This window comes from Triticum dicoccoides, chromosome 3B (assembly GCF_002162155.2).
Source record: "Triticum dicoccoides isolate Atlit2015 ecotype Zavitan chromosome 3B, WEW_v2.0, whole genome shotgun sequence".
NCBI lineage: Eukaryota > Viridiplantae > Streptophyta > Magnoliopsida > Poales > Poaceae > Triticum > Triticum dicoccoides.
Window position 1 is genome coordinate 158,380,586 of NC_041385.1, and position 11,981 is coordinate 158,392,566.

At 44.2% G+C, this 11,981-nt stretch overlaps 1 protein-coding gene across 1 annotated transcript; it reads right to left on the bottom strand.

Moving 5' to 3' along the window:
* Nucleotides 1-523: 523 nt before the first annotated feature.
* On the bottom strand, nucleotides 524-11,780 carry LOC119275322 (ubiquitin carboxyl-terminal hydrolase 16-like). The gene is made up of 6 exons (XM_037556146.1): nucleotides 11,614-11,780; nucleotides 9,721-11,076; nucleotides 8,039-8,915; nucleotides 1,606-2,773; nucleotides 1,359-1,526; nucleotides 524-1,212 (listed from the first exon to the last, which is right to left on the bottom strand). The coding sequence occupies exons 2-6, from the start codon at nucleotides 10,655-10,657 to the stop codon at nucleotides 910-912; spliced, it is 3,453 nt and encodes a 1,150-aa protein (XP_037412043.1). The 5' UTR covers nucleotides 10,658-11,076; nucleotides 11,614-11,780; the 3' UTR covers nucleotides 524-909.
* Nucleotides 11,781-11,981: the final 201 nt, after the last annotated feature.

An 11,981-nucleotide genomic window follows, 5' to 3' on the forward strand; every position in this document is an offset into this window, starting at 1 on the left:
CTTCGTGGTAAAAAAGTGAAGATAGAATCTGATGACCTTTTCGCGCCTACGGTCGTGCGTTGAGCTGTCCAAGATGATAATGCTGGCAACCAAAGAAGATGGCATCGGGATAACATTAACGGCGGCCGAGAAAATGCGGCGGAGAACATCAGATTCCATAAACCTTGCCTTTCCTCCCGCTTTGAGCATGAGGTCGGCATCTGATTCCATGATCAGGGGATGAAGCTTGTGCCACGTACGGAACGTGCGGCCCAGGGCCAGAAGCAACCAAGCAGCCACCACCGCCGAGCCACCAGCACACCACAAAGCTGCTCGTTTCAACACTGAGCAGGCTAGCATTTCAGCACATAAACAGCGACAGGAACCAACTGTTGAGCACCTCAGTTATAAAAAAAAAAGGTAATTAAGAAACGAAATCAGCTTCAGCCTACCAGTTCTTCAGTAAGGCAGCACGTTCTCAGAGCATGCACCCAATCCAGAAAAAAGAAAGTTCAGAACTCTACATGCTTATTATTTTCAGGGGTATATCTAATCGCAGAATGCTGCCCATCACAAAAAGTATTCACTGTTCTCCTACCTATACAATGTTGTTCTAACAAAAAGGTAGGGTATTCAGTGTCCAACCTATCCAATGTCGTTCTGACAAAAATTACTCTGTTCAATGAACAGAAAAAATGGTTCTCTCCAGCTGACTACGCAACAAACTACTGCCTACTGCAAGCGCAATGGTACACTTGGCATCAAAACAATGCTTTCTAATCTCACCCTTCTGCTTCTTTTGTCAGGACCCTTCTGATTGATTGGTGGGTAGAATACCAGGCATGCATGCATCAGGGCTGCCGGTAGATCTCCCCATGGGCTGCCACGGGAAAGATAAGTCCTGATCCTCCATGCTTTATATAATCATAATCAAGGTGATTTTTTCAGGATTAACTTCCCACTATCCAAAAGGCTTATGATTAGCTCAATGTCAGAGTCATGCAACCAGGGCAGGCTGTGCTGGTCTTGCTCCTCTGTGCTTCCAGCAGAAAACACTACAACTATCTTGTCCAGTGAAGAAGATATCTTTAAAAGCAGAAGCAGCAAATATATCTCGGCTTCATTCCAGGAGAAATTGGTCAGTTTGATCAGTTTGAGTTTATGTAGGACACGCTCTGACACTACCACATGACTGCCAAGCTGCGATGGAGTTACACCTCTCTTTGCTGGGAGCTGCAACAACGAATTTATCATTATTAAGAACATTTTAAACAAATCTACAGCTTCTGAAACTCAGATTAGGACAGTACACTGAAGTTTTAATTTCTATGAGTTACGATGAAAGGATAGCCATATATGCATGAAAGGCTAAGAATTACCTCCACAAAAAGTCTCTGAAGCATATCGAATTGCCCATTTTGCAGGAGGTAAGTAAAGGACGCAAGATTGTCCCGACTCTGTTCAAACATCACGATTTGAAGTTCTCGGACATTCTGGAAAGACCAGTCTATAGCCATTTTGTGCGGTTCGCTCAAGCAAGTCACCACCTAACGATGTCACTTGGTTAGTGAACAGTTTACTAACATTCAACATTGAACAGCACAGCCAATTACCAAAAAAACATACCTTCAGACTATTGCTGCAGATGGTTAGAGTACTCAAGGCAGTGGAGTTCAGGGTGCACTTGCTGAACATGTTTGATAACAATCCTTGGGAGCATAATTGGTCTCCGGTCCTTGTATAGCAGAAGTAGAGCTTGCTGATTTCTGCATCTGGCGGAAAGTACAAACTGGTGAGGTAACATCCACTGAAAGAAACCGACAGAAGATCTGGAACCAATCGCAGGTAAATTGAATCAACACCACTACACTCCACCACAGTTATGTTAAGGAGTTTGAGTCCAGAAACAGAATCACTTATGCGCTCAAGGTGATGGCAATAACCCAGCTCTAGCACTCGCAGAGCCGGACACTTGGCTAAAAAATTTCTCAATGTCCAGTCACTTACTGTAACGCCCCACAGTTTGATAGCAACCAATTCACAGAAGTCCTTGCATCTCTTGAAATATCTTGAAGAGTTTGCCAGGGTTAATCCTCGAAGAGACAGGCGCACAAGCTGCTTGCTTGCTCTTGGGAAACTGAACCGTAAAGCCAAGCATGGTGGCCGACGCTCAAGATATAGATCCTTGATTCCAGAACGAGCAATGCATTCGAGGCATCGCCTGAACAGCTTCTCAGACATATCCTTTGATTCAATCACAAGACATAGAATGTCTAACCGATTCCCATTGGCTTCTTGGCTTTCCAGCATTTGTAGCATCTCACATGGAAGAAAGGAATTCTCACCAACATAGTAACTATTTGACTGCAAATGAATGTCCCACTCTCTGTTCCAGTGACGGCTCAATGACGACACACGGATGGCTGTTCGGTGTTCAAGTCGGGAGAATATATTGAGAAGCAAATCATCACAGAGCTCGCTGGGTCCCTCGGTGAGGAAGGGTCTGTCACCTTCGTCCTTGTCTTCCACCATGTCATCCACCTCCTTGTCTCTTGTCTCACCCTCCTCTATCCTCTCGTAGAAAAGAATGTACGCCTCACACCTGACAACTTGTTCTATGGAGATTTCCTTGATGTTGCGGTCATCTGCGCAAATCCATGAGGAAGAACCACTGCTCCGATGCTTGAGACCTGCCCCCCGCACATAAGCAACATAATGCCCTGTATGCAAGTTGTCACCACGGTGCTCAATGACACCAACTAGACGGTACCTGGAATTGTCTTTCTCCTCGGAACTGAAGGAAAGAGAAAATCAAGTTAGTTAAACAATATGTAAGGATTTAAGTTAGCAAGAAACTGATGGCATGCCTTTCTTGAAAACTACAAAATGCATACTGTATCAGATAAAGAAAATAATACGGTAAACTGATTATGTAACTAATTGGAATACCAAGAAATTAAGGCCATAGTGATGTCAAGTTGTAAACCAGACGCTGCAAGATGTATATCCATCCAACACTAAAAATACTAATCCAGAATTATAATTACAAGGTAAATACATCGCAGGTGCTTGAACTTGCCACGAATGTGCACTTTGGTGCCTGAACTTGCAAAATACATTGAACTGGTTCCGTAACTTCGCATGGACGTGCATATACGGTTCAAATCTTGTTTTTATACGTCCATGACGCCAACAGGCACTCCATGATGTAAGGGACAAGGCGTATGGCCTGGTTTTTTTTGTCGAAACCCCCTAGAATAATTTTTTTCTTACAAATAGGCCCTCAAAGAGAAAATAAATTGGTCTGGGGTTTGAACCACACGCGCAGGTGTGCGTGCCTAGCCAATCTACCCGTTCAAATTTAGTGTCAGGAAAGGATTCACACACTTTATAAACATAAAGCTGAACAATGTAAATTAAAAATATTATTCCAGCAATATAGTGCCATTGTTTTGAATCTGCAACCAGGGGCTATATAGCGGCCTCACGTACCACTATAACCGACGACGTCAAGTGGTAAAATGATAAATTTAGGTTTATAATATAACGAGCCCGTGTGACTAAAATAGACTACAGTGTGGATCAAGTTTCAACGGGTTTGTTCTTTTTCATTTCATTTAAAATAATACGTTAATTATTATCACGTTACAAACAATATACATATATGTAAAATAAATTATGTTAAAAAGTTCATATAATTTCATGAAATACATATGCAGAAATTTAACAGAAATACACATAATAAAATTATGAATTGGAATAAAATTTATAATTTGAAAAGATGATTTTATTTCAAAAAATCAATGTTCTAAATAGCAGGCTATGGCATATAGCGGCGACCCTTAAAAACAGCTATAGCTAGGCTATAGCGGCAAATTGTACATGAAATCATTTAGCAGCAACATGCTCAAACAGCTATAGCGGAACTATAACGAGGCTATAGCCGACTATTTAAAACTATGAAAAATATTAAAGTAATTTTGAAATGTTCATATATTTAAATAAATTTGCATATAATTTTAATTTTTTGCATTTCTAGTAAACTATTTATGTAGTATATCAATGTGTTCATGCTTTAACAAAAAATTGTGTTGTTTTAAAAAGTTTATATAGTATATAAGTTTGTGTGTTTTTTAGAAAAAATACAAGCCTAGTGTGCCATTAGACTGCGGATCCTCACATGAATAATACCTGAATCATATAAACATTTTACTCATGCATAAATATTTCAATTTAATGAATATGTTTTAAAATAACACGTGAATTATTTTTAAAATGACACAAAGATTATTGCATTATTTTGAAATTATGTTTGTTATACAGTCATAAAGAGTACTTGTACTTTTGATACATGACAACTCATTGGTCGGAGTGGCATCCGTGCTTGGTCTACAAGCTTTGTTATGATGTTCGGGTCACAGATCCGATGCTGTTTTTGCTGGATTATTTCTATTTATTTTGTTCGGCCAAGTGTTTATAAAGGTTATGAATCATTAAATATCAGCAAATGTGAAGTTGTCGAGTGGTTAGCGGCATGCACTTGACTGGTACGTCGTTGGTTCGATCCAGCACACCAGTTTTAATTTGTATCTTATAGTTATACTCCCAGTTTTTATTTTATAATTTGTCAGTTCGCCATAATGGCCTTATTGTAAGAAAATAATTCCCGAGGTTTCCCCACCAAAAAATAGGCCACACACCCTTGTCAATGACAGCGGGCCCCATGGCATGATGGCGCGCCTCCTCAGCTTCGTGGACGTATACAAACGCCATTTCAACCGTATATGCACGTCCATGCCATGTTGTTGAACCAGTTCAATGTATTTTGCAAGTTCAGGCACTAAAGTGTACATCCATGGCAAGTTCAAGCACCACTGATGTATTTACCTCTATAATTACCCATAGAAACTTCAACAAAAATAAAAGGTCACTGGTTTCAGCGTAACCACCAACAGACAAAAAAAGTACAACAACAACAACAACAACAACAAATCCTTTAGTCCCAAACAAGTTGGGGTAGGCTAGAGGTGAAACCCATAAGATCTCGCAACCAACTCATGGCTCTGGCACATGGATAGCAAGCTTCCACGCACCCCTGTCCATAGCTAGCTCTTTGTCGATACTCCAATCCTTCAGGTCTCTCTTAACGGACTCCTCCCATGTCAAAATCGGTCGACCCCGCCCTCTCTTGACATTCTCCGCACGCTTTAGCCGTCCGCTATGCACTGGAGCTTCTGGAGGCCTGCGCTGAATATGCCCAAACCATCTCAAACGATGTTGGACAAGCTTCTCCTCAATTAGTGCTACCCCAACTCTATCTCGTATATCATCATTCCAGACTCGATCCTTCCTCGTGTGGCCACACATCCATCTCAACATACGCATCTCCGCCACACCTAACTTTTGAACATGTCGCCTTTTAGTCGGCCAACACTCCGCGCCATACAACATTGCGGGTCGAACCGCCGTCCTGTAGAACTTGCCTTTTAGCTTTTGTGGCACTCTCTTGTCACAGAGAATGCCAGAAGCTTGGCGCCACTTCATCCATCCGGCTTTGATTCGATGGTTCACATCTTCATCAATACCCCCATCCTCCTGCAACATTGACCCCAAATACCGAAAGGTGTCCTTCCGAGGTACCACCTGGCCATCAAGGCTAACCTCCTCCTCCTCACAGCTAGTAGTACTGAAACCGCACATCATGTACTCGGTTTTAGTTCTACTAAGCCTAAACCCTTTCGATTCCAAGGTTTGTCTCCATAACTCTAACTTCCTATTTACCCCCGTCTGACTATCGTCAACTAGCACCACATCATCCGTAAAGAGCATACACCATGGATATCTCCTTGTATACCCCTTGTGACCTCATCCATCACCAATGCAAAAAGATAAGGGCTCAAAGCTGACCCCTGATGCAGTCCTATCTTAATCGGGAAGTCATCGGTGTCGACATCACTTGTTCGAACACTTGTCACAACATTATTGTACATGTCCTTGATGAGGGTAATGTACTTTGCTGGGACTTTGTGTTTCTCCAAGGCCCACCACATGACATTCCGCGGTATCTTATCATAGGCCTTCTCCAAGTCAATGAACACCATATGCAAGTCCTTTTTATGCTCCCTATATCTCTCCATAAGTTGTCGTACCAAGAAAATGGCTTCCATGGTCGACCTCCCAGGCATGAAACCAAACTGATTTTTGGTCACGCTTGTCATTCTTCTTAAGCGGTGCTCAATGACTCTCTCCCATAGCTTCATTGTATGGCTCATCAGTTTAATTCCACGGTAATTAGTACAACTCTGAACATCCCCCTTGTTCTTGAAGATTGGTACTAATATACTCCGTCTCCATTCTTCTGGCATCTTGTTTGCCCGAAAAATGAGGTTGAAAAGCTTGGTTAGCCATACTATCGCTATGTCCCCGAGACCTTTCCACACCTCAATGGGGATACAATCAGGGCCCATCGCCTTGCCTCCTTTCATCCTTTTTAAAGCCTCCTTCACCTCAGACTCCTGGATGCGCCGCACAAAACGCATGCTGGTCTCATCAAAGGAGTCATTCAGTTCAATGGTAGAACTCTCATTCTCCCCATTGAACAGCTTGTCGAAGTACTCCCGCCATCTATGCTTAATCTCTTCGTCCTTCACCAAGAGTTGGCCTGCTCCGTCCTTGATGCATTTGACTTGGCCAATATCCCTCGTCTTCCTCTCCCGGATCTTAGCCATCTTATAGATGTCCCTTTCACCTTCCTTCGTGCCTAACCGTTGGTAGAGGTCCTCATATGCCCGACCCCTTGCTTCACCAACAGCTCGCTTTGCGGCCTTCTTCGCCATCTTGTACTTCTCTATGTTGTCTGCACTCCTATCCAGGTATAGGCGTCTGAAGCAATCTTTCTTCACTTTAAGCGCCTTCTGGACATCATCATTCCACCACCAGGTATCCTTATCTTCGCTTCTCCTTCCCCTGGACACTCCAAACTCCTCCGAGGCCACCTTACGAATGCAAGTCGCCATCTTCATCCACACATTGTCCGCATCCCCTCCTTCCTCCCAAGGGCCCTCCTTAAATACCCTCTCCTTGAACACCTGAGCTACCTCCCCCTTGAGCTTCCACCACTTCGTGATATGATAACTTTAAAACATAACAATAACTTCGCTGGCGATACACTGCTATGTTGAATAGAGTTTGTGGCAGACAGCCAGTACAGCTGATATGTATCCAAATGTTATGATATCGTATACAAAAAACTACTCCCTCCGTTCCTAAATATAAGCCCTTTTAGAGATTCCAATATGGACTACATACGGAGCAAAATGAGTGAATCTACACTCTAAAATATGTCTATACACATTGTGTTCAAAAGCACAAATTAACATTGTATGCATGTTCTACAAATTAACAATGCCGTCGGAGGGAATGCAGTTTACACTGATGCAGCTTTAGGGTATGTATGTCTTGATTGTGACCAAAGTGTACCCGATTAATTTTCTGGCCATGTAAAAAAAATTGGTCATGTTTGGATGGCTGCCAAGTTTAATTTATTTTTCTAGCCAGTGTTGGCCAACTCATGGGCAACCGAAACCTAAACCAATATTTTGGCTAGCCAATCTTCTAGTAGGGCAACCTTGGGAATAATCCAAACATTCCCTTAAGTTGTCTTGCTGATATGCATAACAAATCTTTCGCTGGTAACTATAACGCTGGTTTTGTTGCATTTCTTTAATCTAACTCATGTTACTCTGCCAGTGAGAAACAAGAGTGAAGATATCCTAACCTAACTCTGATAAGGAAAATTGAGATGATCATGCCAGGAAATTACCACCATGTGTGCCAACATCATAAAAAATGTAATATCTGAATGATCCTTTGGTCTACAATGCCAGTGTCTTTTGAAGCTCTTAATTTTTCTTTCAAAGAGAAGGCATTCTATTGCTAGTAGGAAGAAACTATGAAACAAAGTAGTTATTGTCTTACTGATAAAGATCGGAAACTTATCAGAACTGACATAGAAGAAAGGTATAAGATATGACTGTGTAGAAACGTGAGAAGTCGGTACCTGGGGTCCATGAATGGTCCAAGATGAAGAATCTCCTTAAAGCTCACACGTCCTCTCAGTTTAGACAGATCATTTCTGTATCTCTTAAATGGAATAATCAATACAGGTGGTAACTTGTTAATCAACTGTGTTTGAATTGCACAACCGTTGCCATCTTTCTGCTCATTTTGGTTTTCCTCCATTTTTTGGGCAGTATGATCATCCAGCATTGCCTGCTTCGCACAAGCCTGATTTTGAGTGCTGGTATCCGGACTATCCTGGGCACTGAACAGGTCAGTCTGTTTATCAGTTGGAAGCCCAGCTTCTTGTACACCTTGATCAATTTCACCTTTTTCACCACAGCTCGTCCCTGAAGTGATTTCTTCAGTAGTTATGTTTTCAGAGAGTATAACTTGATCATGTACATCTGAATGATATGGTTTCCTTCTTGGAGATTCTACGGACAAGTTATTACAGTCACTAGATCGCTCACTTGGGCATGTTTTCCTACCTGACAGCTCAGTCTGATCTCCATCAACAGTCGTATTTATATTGGTGCTTGCCATGATCTGTTCAGCAACCTTGGAACAGTTCTCACAACGTTCCTTCACTCGATGGGCAAACAGTTCCAGGCAGTCCTCAATCGACCCAAGAGAGTTCATATGTTTGGCCTCATCATTAACAATATCACTGCTCTGAGCTTCCCCCTTATCTTTGGCAGTAACTTTTACTGAGTAAGTCGTCTCCTTATCTTCTGGATTCCGAGAATCTGTTGTTGCTTCCTCCATTCTTTCAGTGTCATCAAATAAGTCAGGAATGAAATCCAAAATTTCTATTGGGACATCATTCTTCTGAGTCTGCATATGACTGTGTACAACATCCTTCACTTCGCTAGAATCTGCAGATTCAAACATACAGGGCTTAGCATTATCTGCATTAGCAACACCATGCAACCAGAAGCACTCACTCATCCTTTGCATAGAATCTTTATTGTGCACACTTTAAGCTGTTTATCTTTTTCGACAGTATCCAAACACGCTAAGTTAACCAACCATTTGGAATGACACCAACTGTATGATGGTAAGAACTCAAGACCCTGGGCTTCCCATGGCAGTTTGAACTACTACACTACATGAACACCTTTGCCATGTTAAAGACCGCAGAAACATCCTGTCGGATTTTATGTAGCCACCCCAAAGGTTTTCCTGCTATTTCTTCTATCCATGTGTAAAACGTCCACAACAATTACCATCATAACAGTTGTGCACACTTTAAGCTGTTTATTTTTTTCGACGGTATCCAAACACGCTTAAGTTGACCAACCATTTGGAATAACACCTACTGTATGATGGTAAGGACTCAAGACCCTGGTCTTCCCATGGCAGTTTGAACTACTACGCTACGGTGAACACCTTTGCCATGTTAATGACTGCTGAAACATCCTGTTGGATTTTATGTAGCCACCCAAAAAGATTTTCCTGCTATTTCTTTTATCCATGTGTAAAACGTCAATAACAGTTCTCTACTTAGCTAGTAATGAAGCTCCATTCCAAAAAGTACCATTTGCTTGTTTTCAGAGAAATAGCAAATAATACTAGTAGATCACACAATTCCGCATGTTCCTGCATTCTTTCCTCAAAAGTTGTATGATCTCAGATGTTCACCATTGCTTTTAAGTTGAGTACAGGAGCGCATAAACTTACCAACTTGCAAAGGCCTGGGGGTTTTCTCCATTGCCCCATTTCCCAATCCTGAACCGGGAAACTGAGAAGTGCTGCCTGGAGCAGCTGTTTGCATCTTATTATCCCCATCACTCTTGTCAGTTTGAGATCCGTGGCTTTTGTTCCTTGGTGTTGATGCAACGCTTCTGGCTGGAGGATCCTTCTCTGGAAGTGACAAATAGAGTTCACCGAAATCAACGGTTTTAGTATCATTATACCAGCATCTTTGGCAGGACGTTGTCTCGAACAGCTGGCCTCTGAAAAGAGAAACGTTAAGTGTAGGGAATACTTCACCCCCTTTCAAGACATGCATTCTGTTTTGCTGCTCCACCTCCGCATCCACAGCATTGAATAAAGACATAAGGAACTCATGGCTGTCTTCCATATTCCAGACCAAGAACCGATTCGGATAATGCTCATGCATAGCTTGCAGTATCATCTGTGGGTTCAGCGTGTGTCTGGCATCATTCACAAGTGTCTCTTGGAAAAACTGCTGCAGGTGCAGACCAATGCTCCCCAAATGAGCAGCCGGACTTTGAATCATTGTCCTCAGCTTACCAAGGGCAAGGAGGCACTGCAGCGTTGCATTCATGTAACATGTTTGCCCAAGGTTCGGTATCCCTCTGATAACGTAACCATCGCCATTAGCATACCCAGACGCATCATCGTCCATTGCAATGCTGGGCACCCTTTGCCAGTCATCCTTTCTAGCGGTGGCACATAGATCATTTGCAAGGCTAGCTGGCTCCATGGCGGACTCATCCTTTGAATAGCTAGTCTCTGGTTCCCACTCGCCCTTTGCAATGCCGGACCCCGTTCCCCAGCCATCCTTTGCAACGCTATCCCCCAGCCCTTGCTGATCCTTTTCCTTTCTGGCCGCCACTCGATAGCCATCTTTGGTCCAGTCAGTGAGCCTCATAAGGCGTGCACACAAGAAGCAGTATCCCAAATTCGGTTCATCGCATGTCCCTGCGGACTTTCCCTCTCCACCGACCACCCAGAGCAAAAGAACTTGGAGCAGTCTATGCACTTCATCATCCCTTCGTCGCCATTCCAGGTCGTCTTGCACTTAGGCAGAAGGCAAGTCCGTCTCACCGCCCGCTGCTCGGTGAGATCATACACGGCCCTAAGCAGGAGGTCGCTGTCGCCGGTACTGTCGCTGCTGGTCCCCGCCTCCGCTTCCCCGGCCGATGGCCACTCGCTCGACTCCGTCGGCGACGCTGGCGCGTCGCTGCATCCAGAACCAGCCGCAGCCAGCGGGTCCAGGCGCGGGGATTTCTGCGAGCTCTCGGACGCCTCCTCCGCCCTCTCCCTCTTCTCTACCATCACGCCTGTCGCCTGGAAACTAAGAAACAACAAGAATGAGTCCAGTGGATTCTGAAAACCGAAAATCGCAGCGAGCATCAAGAGTTAGCGGCGCCATGAAATTTGTTGAAGCAAAAAACCCTGAAGAATCGAAGAACCGGAAAAAAAAACTCCACCAACAAATCGAACATTCCGCTAGCGAGCATCAAGAGTTAGCAGCGCCATGAAATTTCCTGAAACGAAAATCCTGAAGAATCGGAGAACGAGAAAAACCTTCACCAACAAGCCGAGAAGAAATCGAACATTCCGGTAGCGAGCATCAACCATCAAGAGCTTCGCAACTTAATTACGGCGCAAAAGCAACCGAGAACGCCAGCGAGGCGGAGGACAAGGAAAACCTTCACCGTCAATACAGGAAGAATCCGAGCATTGCGGCGGAGAAACACACAAGAGCGGCGCCACGGATCCGATTCCAGCAAGCAAGCAAGCACGCGCGCACCCAGCGAGGCGGCGGAGCGGGATTCGGGGGCGCGGGGGGGAGGGGGAGGGGGAGCGGGATGGGAGGCTTACCAGGAGACGGGGAGGGAGAGGGCCTCGGAGGAGAGGCGAGCAGCCGGCGGAGGCGTCCGCGACGAGGCCGAGAGAGGGTGGAGGAGCGGAGGAGGGAGGGAGGAGCGGGACTGCGGGAGTCGGTTTCGCTGGCCGGGGAGGGTGGCGCCGGGGCGGGTTTTGGTGGGCTGTGTGAGGAAGTGAGCCCGTGCGTGCCGCCGTATGGTTTGGACCCCTTTGACGGCGCTAGCTCCGGTGACCCATGTCCAACTTGGGGCGAACAATTAATGAGCCAACTTTTCTATAAACAGTATTTTAAGAGTAAATTCTGGTTTTTATCCTCTATTTGGACATTTTTTACACTAATTACCCGTTTTCGTCCGTTTTAC